The following is a 14659-nucleotide window of genomic DNA, read 5'->3' as shown; positions in this document are numbered from 1 at the left end:
TTCTTTTTAGGAAAGAGTTAAAAAAACAAAATAATCTACATATTCCCTTTCCCGGCTGAATGTGAGCAAATCTGACAAAATTTGAATATGGTCAGATTCGCTCATGTTTCATTGGGCCTAGTTGAGGTTAAGCATGAGTTAAGCTTGGATGGAATTTTAGAAGATTCTGATGTGAAGTAGAAATTATTTTAAGACAGTTTACAGTCTAATAGGTACAGACTTTAGACTAACATTAAAGGGGTTGTCCTGGACATTATCCTTAGGATAGGTCAACAATGTCTTATTCTTGCCGATCAGTTGTTCCTGGACCGGAACTGTTCAGCAACGGAGTAATTGCAGCCAGCACCGGGAACAGCTGATCAATGGCGTTCTAGGTGTCCCATCCCCACCGATCAGGCATTGATTACCTATCCTAAGGATAGGCCATCAATCTTAAAGTCCCGAAAAACCCCTTTAATATGTCTGGTCACCGGAATATATAAATGGCAGGGTTGTGGGAGAGATGATAGACTAGAAGGACAGTCAGTCATACACTTGTCGTAGATGGTTGGATGGATGGATCACCACTCCATGACGCGTCACATGAAGAGTGCATGCAAACTGGACTGGACACAGAGGGAGACACTCTCACAGCTGTATGGACTATCACACACGGAAGTCACTATGGATGATCCGTCTCTCTCATTTAGGGTGCACTAAGTTCTAGGATTGGTTATGAATGTCGGATTAGCCTGAACACATTCATGTGAAGCTGGAAGCTACTCACTTCATAGCTTTCCCTCACAGCAGACGTATGCCGCGCTGGACTGAGACCCTGGAGAGCAAGGAGATGAAGCTGCGGATAAGGGTAATTTCTGATTTCATGGACAACCTTTTAAAACAGACAGACAAGAGAAACAGTTAATTCATGAAGAACTGTTGCATCCAGCCTGACTATGAATGTAGAGCAAATACCATTCACATTACGGAGTTGAAGGACCTCAATGATATTGTCCCCAGGAGCCCATATTACTGTAGGTCAGGTTTTCGAAGCCAAAACATATGCGTCTGCAGTAAACAAAGCAAGGACAAAACGAGGACGTGGTGTCAGGACAAAAAGACGACCCAAAGGATCCATACACATTCACCTGTTGAGGTTCAAACACTTGTCCGGCTATTCCTCCTGACATCCCCCTACACATGCATGGTTGGTTCTGTATCCACCCAGGGCCTGCTAAGACCTTTAAGGGGTTCTTTCAATATGACAACCACTGTCCGTAGTATATGTATTAAATGGTTGTTGTTGTAACCTTAGCCTCATCTCATAGGAAGCGGAATATTGCTACAAAACTTATTCACCCCAAAGGATGCCTCTCTACGTGAAGGGGTAAGAGATCTCTGCCTCTCTACAGTCTCTCTACAGAAAGTAGAGAAAGTCCAGTCTCTTTTCAGGAATTGTGAGCTAGTCTCTGTCTCTCTAAATGGAGTGAAGCAGGTCTTTGTCTCTCTAAAGGAACTGGGGAAAGTCCTGTATCTGTACAGAAAAATGGGCTGGCCTTTTTCCCTCTACAGTGAGTGAAACAAGTCTCTTTCTCTCTACAGGAAGTACGGCAGGTCTCTGTATCTGCAGAAAATGAAGGCAGGTATATGTTTCTCTCTACAAGAAGTGTATGTAGATAAGTCAGTTTCAGTGTCTCCTATGTTATGAGTAAGTAGCAGTCTCAGTGTACAGTATACTATGATGTATATTCAGCAGTCTGAGCCTTCAAATGATATATATATATACAGCAGTTTCAATGTCTCCTATATGATGTATAAGCAGCAGTCTCAGTTTCTCCTATGTGATATATTTTTACATCAGTCTCAGTGTTTCCTATGTTAGGTATAAACAGCAGCCTCGGTGTCTCCTATGTGATATATACAACAGTCTCAGTGTCTTGTATGTGACATATAAGCAGCAGTCTCAGTGTCTCCTATGTGCTGTGTATATGGCAGTCTCGGTGTCTATGTGATGTGTGTACAGTAATCTTGGTGTCTCCTATGTGATGTACTGTATATAACCATCTCGGTGTCTCCTATGTGATGTATAAACAGCAGTCTCAGTGTCTTATGTGTCATGTGTAGACGGCAGTCTCAGTGTCTCTTATGTGATGTATATACAGATAACCGATATATGGTCAAGAGTTAAGGCCCCATTACACATAACGATGTCCCAGCGATCCCACCAACGATCCAACATGATGGGATCGCTGGGACATTGTTAGGCTGATCGCTAGTGAGCTGTCACAAGACAGTCCCTCCAGCGATCAGGACCAGCGATGCTGGACGCTGGTTTCTACTGTAAACATTGGGTATCCAGGAGCCGGGGCTCTTGGATACCCGCTGTTTACCTTGGAAACTGGCGTACACGCTGGTTTCCAAGGTAAACATCGGGTATCTAAGAGCCGCGCGGCTACTGGATACCTGATGTTTACATTAGAAACCAGCGTCCAGCGTCGCTGATCGCAGGTATCTCGCTGCCACACGCAGCGATGCGTGCTGGCCAGCGGGAGACCAGCGATCAAAAAATGGCCCAGGCCGATCGAGGACAATCAGCGATACCCGGCACGGGGGGGGCGGTCGCTGATACCCGTCACACACAGTGATCTCGCTGGCGAGATCGCTGTGATGTCACAAAATCAGTGATCTCGCTAGCAAGATCGCTGTGTGTGACGGGGTCTTTAGGCTAAGTGCACACATTGCAGAATTTTAGCAGTAACGTCTGCGGAAATTCCAGAATTCCATTCCGCGGGAAAACCGCATTTTAAATTCCCACTATTTTCCCGCGGAAAAACTAGCGATTTGCAAGCGTAATTAGCTTTCAGAATGCTAGCGTTTTCCAAGCAATCTGTAGCATCGCTTGGAGAACTGATTGACAGGTTGTTCACACTCGTCAAACATAGTGATTGACTAGTGTGACCAACTTTTTACTATTGAGGCTGCCTATGTGGCATCGATAGTAAAAAGATTTAATGTTAAAAATAATTAAAAAAAATAAAAAATCGGGTTATATTTACCTTCCGGCGTCCCGCGCAGCCTTTCCAGGCCTCAGCGATGCTCCGCCACGGGAAAATCCGCAGCATTAGCACAGCATTGCGGAATCCCATAGGAATGCATGGGATGCTGTTTTTTTGCGTTTTCGCTGCAAAAACGTGCGTTAAAAAATGCCGCAAAAACGTGAAAAAACCGCGACGTGTGAACTCAGCCTAATAGGAGTTTCTCATTTGCACAAAATAATGGAATAAAGAACTCTTTAACCCTTTAACCCTGGAGGTATTTTCATTTCTGCGTTTTTGTTTTTCGCTCCCCTTCTTCCTAGAGCCATAGCTCTTTTATTTTTCCATCAATATGGCCATGTGAGGGCTTGTTTTTTGTGGGATGAGTTGTACTTTTGAACAGCACCATTGGTTTTACCATGTTGTGTACTAGAAAATGGGAAAAAATTCCAAGTGCGGTGAAATTGAAAAAAAAAAGTGCAATCCCACACTTGTTTTTTGTTTGGCTTTTTTACTAGGTTCAATAAATTCTAAAACTGACCTGCCACTATGATTTTCCAGGTCATTATGAGTTCATAGACACCAAACATGTCTAGGTTCTTTTTTATATAAGTGGTGAAAAAAATTGCAGACTTCGTTAAAAAAAAATTAAAAAATTGCACCGTTTTCCCATACCTGTAACGTCTCCATTTTTTGTGATCTCGGGTTGGGTGAGGGCTTATTTTTTGCGCACCGAGCTGACTTTTTAATTATATCATTTTGGTGCAGATACGATCTTTTGATCGCCTGTTATTACAATGTCTTGGCGACCAAAAAAAACGTAATTCTGGTGTTTTGACTTTTTTTTCTCACTACACCGTTTAGCGATCAGGTTAAACCTTTTTATTATTGATTGATCGGGAGATTCTGAAAGCGGCGATACCAAATAAGTGTATGTTTGATTTTTTTTTTTATTGTTTTATTTTGAATGGGGCGAAAGTGGGGTAATTTGAACTTTTATATTTTTTTTAATTTTTTATATTTTTAGACACTTTTTTAACTTTTGGCATGCTTCAATAGTCTCCATTGCAGACTAGAAGCTGCTATAGCCCGATCGACTCTGCTACATATACTATAGGTGATGATCACATCGCCTATATGTAGCTGAATTACTCACTTGCTATGAGCACCGACATTGGGCGGCGCTTACAGCAAGCCGGCAGTGACAACCATAGAGGTCTCCAGGAGACCTCCAGTTGTCATGCCATCCCACCGGTGACCCGTGATCATGTGACGGAGGTCACCGGTGGACGGATTTCCGGCGCGATTGCGCATGTTAAATGCCGCTTTCAGAATTTGACAGTGGTATTTAACAGGATAATAGCCGCGGGTGGATCGCGATTCCACCCGCGGCTGTGCCGGGTACTTGTCAGTTGTTCAAAACAGCTGACATGTGCCGGGAAAGATGTGGGCTCACCCCCGGAGCCCACATCAAAGGGAGGGATTTCGATATCGGCGTACTATTACGCCCGATGTTGGAAAGGGGTTAGAGGAAATATATAATACAAAAAATATTTATTCAATAAATACATACCATTATTAAAAACACATAAAATAAAGATTTACTGCAGAGAATAAATATGGTGGTTTGTATAGTATCAGTGTTAGTGACTGAACCAATAGTAATATACCATATGATAGTACAAGGTGTCCCCTTTGCTCTTATTCAAGTGTTTTTATACAAACTTCAGTTCTGTGGATAGGGACTGACACTATGCAAACCACTGAATTTATTCTCTGCAGTACACCTTTCTTTTTGTGTTTTTAATCATTGTATGTATTTATCGAATAAAGATTTTTTTTGCATCATATATTTTTGTAAGGAGTTCTTTATTCCATTAGTTTTTATGATGTGTATACAGGTGTCTCCTATGTGATAAATACAGCTCTCTCTGTGTCTCTGATTTGATGTGTATCCGACAGTCTCTGTCTTTCCTATGTGATGTATACTGAAGTTTCGGTGTCTACTATGTGTTGTATACAGCAGTCTCAGTGGATCCTTTGATGTAATTACAGCAATCTCAGTGTCTAATATGTGATGTATACTGTAGTCTCGGAGTATCCTATGTGATGTATATAAAGCAGTGTCGGTGTCTAATATGTTATGTATACAACCATCTTGGTGTCTCCTATGTGATGTATATACAGCAGTCTGAGTGTCTCCTATGTGATGTATACAACCATCTTGGTGTCTCCTGTGTGATGTATATTGCAGATCTCACACTGCTTGAGTTCTATAAACGTTGCATTATCAGTTATGACTTTCAAAACAACTTACTGCTGAGATCTGTTCTTTACAAAATTTGCCATCACAAACATGAACTCCAGGCTGACGCAAACCTAGAAAAGCAGTTGCAAGTAGCGTCATCATCAATACCACCTAACATCACAGCCTCCCCAAAGAGAAGCAGTTCCAGCCAACACATTAGGGGGGAGTTATTTAAAAGTTTGACCAAATATAGCAGGATAATTTTTAAGTTAATTATTTTGTATGGCCGCAAATGATGATATAGATATCCAAATGGCCCATGGCAGAAGAAAAGTTCCCCACCCCTGCTCTAGGCCATGGGTGCGGGTCTCTGCTTTAATACAGTAAGTGAGGTGGGTCTATCTCTCTACAGGGGGAGTGGGTAGGTTGCTGTCTTTTCACAGGAAGTGAGCTGGGGCTTTGTTGCTCTGCTCAAACTCTTCTGCTTGTTAAATTTCATACAGTCATAACAGAGAGGAAGACTTTCAATTCAAGGCAGGCGAGCCATTGCGCAATGGCAGTAGTGATGCATGTTAGGAAGTGAGGTAAAGCTAGTTCCAGCTCTTATAGTACTGGCAGAATACTGATGAAAAAGAACCTCCTGAATTAGAAAGAGTAGATGGCAAGGTACTATCATGACAATCAGGACTATTCCTGGATTTATTAGACTGGTATTTGAATTTAAGTCGGTGTTATCTTGAAGGGCATGATGCCATACAGACCATACTTTTCAACAGGTTTTTAGTGGAAGGTTGGGTTCAATTATTGGAGGGATTCTTTTAACAGGCACAGCAGTATATATTACATGGTGGCAAAAAGGCCTCCAATCTTCGTTGATATGTTGACTCCATCACCAGCTTGTTCACTGCCGACCCATGTCTTGGGTGACCATTGCAGCCAATCACTGCACTCAGCAGTGAAGTTGATATAGACAGACGAGGCTGCTGAGCTTAGTGATTGACTGCAGTGGTCATGTGATATCAACAAAGTGTGATATTAACAAAGACTGAGGACATCAGCATAGAGCCAGTGCTGGAGCAGCAGGGGCAAGTACAGCTGACTAAGTTATTTTTGCATATCCCTTAAACTGTCTATAAACGTTCTAGACAGGTGATGGTGCAGTGGTTGCTTGGGCTTTTTTCACACATGGGGCTTAAGGACCTACTGTACTGAGGATACATGGTGGTGATAGCAGCTGGATCGCCAGTCATTATACATTTCTTACCCATCTCTTAAATTATTGATAAAAGCTGCTTATGGCACAGCCCCTTTAATACCAACAATAGGAGACAGGAAACCAATGGAGTAGTTAAATGTAAGTATATGAAGATGTAGAAGTGCAAATGAAGCGTTTAAATAAAGTCAGATAGATGGAAGGTAAGAGAACAAGATCATAATGACAAATACTCAGATCATGCCGCATAGGAAGAATTGTTCACCCATAGGCCCAAAGGGGTCGTGCAATTTGGAAAATGTATTATCAAACATTAAGCCTGAATTTATGGAGTGGGTCTGTGGTTTAAACCTCTATAGAGGGACACGTCTATAGATAGACACTTCTAGAGACCGAGGGACACTTCTATAGATAGAAAGACACTTCTAGAGACTGAGTGACATTTCTATAGACCAAAGTACACTTCTATAGATCGAGGGACACTTCTATAGATAGAAAGACACTTCTATAGACCAAGGGACACTTTCCTTGACCGAGGAGCACTTCCATAGACCGAGGGACACTTCCATAGACTGAGGGACTCTTCTATAGATAGAAAGTCACTTCTATAGATCGAGGCACACTTCTATAGACCGAGGGAAACTTCTATAGTCCGATGTACACTTCCATTGACTGAAGGACACTTCCATAGACAGAAAGACACTTCAATAGACCGAGAGACACTTAAATAGACCGAGAGAAACTTCTATAGACTGAGGGACCCTTCTACAGACAGAAAGACACTTCCATATGTTAAGGGGTTGCAGTAGCCATCCTAAACCCCTGAGCATGTCCCCCAGTCTAGAGTGTAAATACTGTATATGTATAGTTATATTTCATTCCTCTGCATGTGTTGTAACATATGTATCATACAGGGAAAGTGTACTATTAGTGTTAGTCCACTAGATGTAGATAGGGAGAATAATGTAGGCTTGATAAGAGTGTAAATTGTTAACTGTAGGAGGGGCCACAGTGGTTAGATCAAGGGAGCTTCCTGAATAGAGGCAGGAAGGGAGAGGATGCCCTTAGAGCTCGGGTGGGCTAATAGCCCGGGCAGCTTAGATACCCCCTAAGGTTGTGGTCAAGCAAGAGACCAGACATCCAGACCGAGTGGGACAGTACAGTCACAGCTGCAGGAGCTGCAAGTGTTTAAGCTACAGGAGAAGACACGGCAGGACAGGCGGGTGGGTCACTCACCATGTGGCAGGTCATAGCCTGGGCTGATGCCCTCAGATCCGGGGCAGAAAGGCTGAGGGAACACCCGGCGGCAGTGAGTCTGTACAGGGAGGATGCCGAGAAAACGTACAATACGGTACGACCCGATCTCAAACCATGTGACAGGGAGAGAAGTGAAGGGAAAGCTGGAGTGATGTGTAATGTGGAACCTGCTGTGGATGCTGTATTGAACCTGGATGTGCTGTGAATACATGAGAGTAAAGTTTTGCATTTTAAGTTACAACTGGACTGTGTCTCAGTTATTTCACAAATGGTCAAAGGTGACCTTAGAGAGCAAAGAAGAACCCTGATGGCGCAGAGAACAGAGAGGCAAGTAAGCTGAAAGTGAAATGTGATTTTTATGTAAAGGGAGGTCAGGGACCACAAAGCCCGATAAGCTCAGCCACGACTACTGCCCTGGCCGACTTTTACACATATACAGAGAGACACTTCCATATACAGAAAGGTACTTCTATAGACCGAAGGAAACTTCTATAGACACTTCCATACACAGAAAGACACTTCCATAGACCGAGGGACAATTCTATAGGCCGAGGGACACTTCCATAAACAGAGGAACACTTCCATAGACCGAGGAACACTTCCATAGACCGAGGAACACTTCCATAGACCGAGGAACACTTCCATAGGCCAAATTACACTTCTATAGAAAGAAAGACACTTCCATAGACTGAGGGACACTTCTATAGACTAAGTGAAACTTCCATAGACTGAGGGACAGTTCTATAGATCGAGGGACACTTCTATAGACCAAAGTACACTTCTATAGACCGAGGAAAACTTCCATAGACCGAGGAAAACTTCCATAGACCGAGGAACACTTCCATAGACCGAGGAACACTTCCATAGACCAAGTGACACTTTCATAGGCCAAATTACACTTCTATAGACAGAAAGACACTTCCATAGACTGAGGGACACTTCTATAGACCAAGGGAAACTTCCATAGACTGGAGGGACAGTTCTATAGATTGAGGGACACTTCTATAGACCAAAGTACACTTCTATAGACCAAGGGAAACTTCCATAGACTGAGGAACACTTCCATAGACTGATGAACACTTCCATAGACCAAGGGACACTTTCATAGGCCAAATTACACTTCTATAGGCAGAAAGACACTTCCATAGACTGAGTGACACTTCTATAGACCAAGGGAAACTTCCATAGTCTGAGGGACAGTTCTATAGACCGAGGGACACTTTCATAGACTGAGGGACACCTCCATAGACCGAGGAACACTTCCATAGACCGAGGAACACTTCCATAGGCCAAATTACACTTCTATAGAAAGAAAGACACTTCCATAGACTGAGGGACACTTCTATAGACCAAGGGAAACTTCCATAGACTGAGGGACAGTTCTATAGACCGAGGGACACTTTCATAGACCGAGGAACACTTCCATAGGCCAAATTACACTTCTATAGAAAGAAAGACACTTCCATAGACTGAGGGACACTTCTATAGACCAAGGGAAACTTCCATAGACTGAGGGACAGTTCTATAGACCGAGGGACACTTTCATAGACTGAGGGACACCTCCATAGACCGAGGAACACTTCCATAGACCGAGGAACACTTCCATAGGCCAAATTACACTTCTATAGAAAGAAAGACACTTCCATAGACTGAGGGACACTTCTATAGACCAAGGGAAACTTCCATAGACTGAGGGACACCTCCATAGACCGAGGAACACTTCCATAGACCGAGGAACACTTCCATAGGCCAAATTACACTTCTATAGAAAGAAAGACACTTCCATAGACTGAGGGACACTTCTATAGACTAAGTGAAACTTCCATAGACTGAGGGACAGTTCTATAGATCAAGGGACAGTTCTATAGACCAAAGTACACTTCTATAGACCGAGGAAAACTTCCATAGACCGAGGAACACTTCCATAGACCGAGGAACACTTCCATAGACCAAGTGACACTTCTATAGGCAGAAAGACACTTCCATAGACTGAGGGACACTTCTATAGACCAAGGGAAACTTCCATAGACTGGGGGGACAGTTCTATAGATTGAGGGACACTTCTATAGACCAAAGTACACTTCTATAGACCAAGGGAAACTTCCATAGACTGAGGAACACTTCCATAGACTGATGAACACTTCCTTAGACCAAGGGACACTTTCATAGGCCAAATTACACTTCTATAGACAGAAAGACACTTCCATAGACTGAGGGACACTTCTATAGACCAAGGGAAACTTCCATAGACTGAGGAACAGTTCTATAGACCGAGGGACACTTTCATAGACCGAGGGACACCTCCATAGACCGAGGAGCACTTCCATATTTTGAACAATATGTTCTTTTTCCAGCTTGGAAAAAGAACAATATTGTTCGAAATGCGTTGCTACTGCTACTTCGCACTGATGCGGTTTGTCCGTTGATCTCTATTTTTATGCCCAAATAAACTTTTTGTACATTTTGGAAGCTGTTTTTTCTCATTCATTGGATTTTTTCACGTGTTACTACACGGGATCCATGCTTCTACGCACCACCAGCGAAGACAGGTGAGCTGGTGATTTACCTGATTGTTTATGGACACTTCCATAGACTGAGGGAAACTTCTACAGACCGAGGGAAACTCCTCTAGGCCGAGGGACAGTTCCATAGACCAAGGTACACTTCCATAGACCGAGGGACACTTCCATAAACCGAGGGACACTTGCATAGACCAAGGGACACTTGCATAGACCGACGAACACTGCTATAGACCGAGGGACATTTCTATAAACCGAGGGACATTTCTATAGACCGAGGGATATTTCTATTGACCGAGGGATATTTCTATAGACCGAGAGACACTTCCATAGAGCGAGGGACCCTTCTATAGATCGAGGGACCCTTCTATAGACTGAGGGACACTTTCATAGATCGAGGGACACTTCCATAGACCGAGGAACCCTTCTATAGACCGACGGACACTTTCATAGACCGAGGGACACTTCCATAAACCTAGGGACACTTCTATAGACTGAGGGACACTTCCATTGACCGAGGGATCCTTCTATAGATCGAGGGACCCTTCTATAGACCAGGAGACACTTCTATAGATCGAGGGACACTTTCATAGACTCTTCTATAAGTGGCTTCTTCTTACAACTGGCTGACTGATATTAAAGGGGTTGTCCACTTTTAAATATGAACCCCGAACACTTTAAAATATTTTAAAGAGCAAGCAGAGTGGTCACTCACCCTCCTGGTGTCTAGAGCTTGCTCCCCGACGTTAATCCGTGATTGTGTTTTGGCTGCAGTGGTGATGTCACCTGTACAGGGTACATCGCCGCTGTAGCCAATCATTGGGCTCAGCAGTTAGTGCCATCTACAACCACTGAGATCAGTGATTGACTGCAGTGGTGAGGATTGCTGTTTTAGATATAAAAAGTGTTTGCAGTCCACTTTCTTGGAAGTTGAAACTACCTTTAATGATGGCAGATTTTATATCTTGGGTTATTATGGGTTACTTAGGGAATGCAATAAGACCCTTTGCTGCCAAAGAAAAATGTGAGTGAGGCCATTGATTCTGTATTTGACGGAGTGGACAGGATTTTTCTTTAGGGCTGATTGACATCTCAGTTTGAAGAAATAAAAAAAGAAACTGGAAATTCCCTGTCCCATCCTGTTCCCTGACAGGTCTGCTGGTTATGTGAATAGTAACGGCATTGTACGTCCCCATCGCCTGACCTCTGAGATGTAATATGACTAGGTGTCGTGGACGGGTGGACTTCGCATTTTCTTGGTCTGAGTCTGGATTTATAAATGGAGCTATTACCAGTAGAGATGCTAAACCACTTATGCTGAAAGTAATCCAGGAAAATGAGGGCTTGTAAAGAGCTCTGACATCCGACATAAAGGACGGCTCGGCGGAGGCAGAAGTAACTGCAATTTACTCCATCTTCTCTTGTGGAAAACATGTTTGTTTGCAAATGCCAAAAAAGATAGATTTTGGCCAGCATCATTTTTTTCTTGTGATCCCCCATGTGCAAACACGCTCAATACGTCCGACAGCTACTCCCTCCAACCTCTATACACAAATATTGTTGTTAAAACCGCTGGTTTCACGATTATCTTGCAGTGTAAACAGGTTGAATATCACCCAATGAACGAGCAAAACACTTGTTCATCAGGTGAAATGATCTTTTGTGCAAAGATCATTGTCCTCGAAGCTGCATCGTCCTGTGTAAACAAGACTTGCTCAGTGAAGAACCATGGCAGCCTATGCGCACTGAATGATCTTTATACGAGTTGTGCTCAAAATTTTAAATACCCTGCCAGAATTTGTGCTTTGTTGGCCTTTTTTCAGAGACTATGAATGACAACACCAAAACTTTTTCTCCACTCACGGTTAGTGGTTGGGTGAAGCCATTTATTGTCAAACTACTGTGTTTTCTATTTTTAAATCATAATGACAACCCAAAACATCCAAATGACCCTGATCAAAAATTCACATACACCATTTCTTAATACCGTGTAATGCCCCCTCTAACATAAATGACAACTTGAAGTCTTTTGTGGTAGTTGTGGATGAGGGTCTTTATTTTCTTCTTGGCAAAAAGCCTCCAGTTCCTGTAATTTCCTGGGCTGTCTAGCATCAGCTGCGTGCTTGAGATCTCCCCAGAGTGGCTCAATGATATTGAGGTCAGGAGACTGAGATGGCCACTCCATGATGTCATGATCTGACAGTTTTAAATTGCACTGGGTGAACTTTTTTTACTTTGGAAAGTTCCAAGGTGTCTTGACTGTCCCCGGTGGTGGTTAGTGGTATTGCACTTTAGGTTTTTGTGCACTTAATTATGGATCAGGTGTGACACCCTATAAAGGTGTGCTAGGGGTGTGCAATCACTGGCTGTGATATTGTGAGATTGTGTTCACTCTGAGTTGGAGAGCCTGGAGGAAGGATGGAGCTGGTGAGGAGTCCTGCGCAGCTTAGCCAGGGGGGACGTGTTTCAGCTATGGTGTCTGGACGAAGGGCTGGCATGGCGTGGTGGGGTCGCAGTGATGGTGTCAGCGGGAAGTGTCTGCATGGGCTGGTGGAGTGGCGACTATGGAGAGTGGCACTCACCATGTGGGACTTGGCTGCTGAGCTGGACTCAAGCATGCTCAACTTCGTGTCAGAAGCTGAACTCATCCTTGGGACTCTGTTACTAAGCAGCTGCAACGGGTGGTGGACTCTGCTCCAAGGCTGCACTAAGGTGAAGGATCCTGTTATGGTGATGGATCCGGGTGGAGGAGAAGACGCACGCAGGTGGTGGGCTCTGTTGCTAGGAGCGCACGCAACAGAGCAAAGCTAAGTGGTGTTTCCCCTGTATTGTCTCTTTCCTCATGTGTGTTATTAGTGCAGTGGTGGGATTAGTCTCCGCACCGACCCATTCCCTAGTGAGGGTTTAGGGTCAGGGTGAGCAAGGGCGTTAAGGGACACTGGCTCTGGGGAGCTTAGGAGGTCTCCACGTCCCCCATTCCCTATCGCAGGGCCCACCATTGTTAAAGTTTCCCAGGTTCCCCCTTTATTATTTAAATTCGCCTTACTGGAGGCGGGGTTTCCAGATTTTATGTATAACGTGTAATTCCCAAATTCGCCAGGTGGAGGCGGCGTATCCACCGGCACGTTTTATTATTTAAATGCGCCCCATTGGTGGCGGTATTTCCAGGGTCACGTGTGTTATGGGTTCACCTTGCGGTAACCGCTGCGTCCAGAGACACGTGACCATGACACATGAGGTCCAAAAAATCTAAAATGTGCAATACATTATTTTTGGCAGAAATGTCATACAATTCAAAGAGAAAGTGCAAGAAATCAAGCTCAGAAAGAGATGGGAGGGCACAGCAGATAAAGAAAGGTCTCGCTTCTACCCCATTCCCTGCAGACTACCCTATCATGTGAGGATGAGTCAAATTAAAAAGTAACTAAATGTAGAGGTTTCATGGAACAGGACACACTACCACATACAGTATATCCAGTATATACCATCATATATTGTCATATCTACAAAAGATAGAAATAAATCTCATAACAAAAATAGACATAGCTGTCCATGGGGTTAGGAGTCAGGGGGGTTTCAGACACGGCGTGTTTTGCTAACTTCATCAGGACTAATGGACTGGACAGGGCGTTAAGGGAGTTGTACTGCTGACAAGGTAACACCCAGTTGTCAATGTTTTTTATGCATTTCCAGAAGGAACATAAAAGGAACAACAAAGAAAAGTTTCTCTAGAATTGTTATCTCCAACAGGAGAGAGGACAGATTCCTAACTAATGTGGTTGCCTGATTATTTGGCGGATCCCGAGGGCTGTTTAGTTAGTGTTGGTGTCTTTATTACATTTCTTTTCATTATTTATTGATTATTATAAACCACCATATAATTATAATAGCAAAATAGGGTATAAAAGGTAAAATGCTATTTATAATACATATATCCTAAGAATGTCCCACCAAGGATTTACAAAAAATGTCCAATTAAAAAACTATTTAGGGAAGAGACACACCTTGAAATGTTGTTGACACAACACAGTTATCAGAATTCACCCAATATCTTAATTTCTTATGCTCCGTTAGGACATATGTAAAACTAAATGCACAAATGTATAAAAGCAAACATTGCTAAGCATCAAACCCTGGGACCACAGATTGGCCTCAGCCAGTCTGGCCCTCGCCGAGATCTGCAAACTGGATGTAGATTGCATCAACCCATTATAATAAGATATACAAATATAGGAATGGAGACAAGTTGGGAGCCTCAGTCAGTTACAATAAATTCCACCTGTCTTTTGTGATTGATCCTTGTCTAAAAGGTGTGTTGCTCCCTAACTAAAAAGATATAAGTTTTAATTCAAATACAAATTAGGCTTAAGTGCTATGGGCATGTCAAAGCACTTCCCAAGCAATTCAC

General features: G+C 43.2%; 1 protein-coding gene across 2 annotated transcripts in view; it reads right to left on the bottom strand.

Annotated features, from left to right (window-relative positions):
- Positions 1-14659, bottom strand: part of ARK2C (arkadia (RNF111) C-terminal like ring finger ubiquitin ligase 2C) — a 138932-nt gene that overhangs the window by 21418 nt on the left and 102855 nt on the right. Inside the window, exon 5 of one of the 2 annotated variants that reach the window (XM_073589758.1) lies at positions 767-871. The exons of the other annotated variant lie outside the window; for it this stretch is intronic. Coding sequence (XP_073445859.1) covers positions 767-871 — 105 coding nt within the window. The remainder of the gene's footprint in view (positions 1-766; positions 872-14659) is intronic. 2 annotated transcript variants of the gene reach the window in all.

Source organism: Dendrobates tinctorius, unplaced genomic scaffold, assembly GCF_039654945.1.
Source record: "Dendrobates tinctorius isolate UK_male_01 unplaced genomic scaffold, ASM3965494v1 ptg000113l, whole genome shotgun sequence".
Taxonomy (NCBI): domain Eukaryota; kingdom Metazoa; phylum Chordata; class Amphibia; order Anura; family Dendrobatidae; genus Dendrobates; species Dendrobates tinctorius.
Note: the sequence above shows the minus strand (reverse complement) of the source record. Positions and strands in the feature narration are given on the sequence as shown.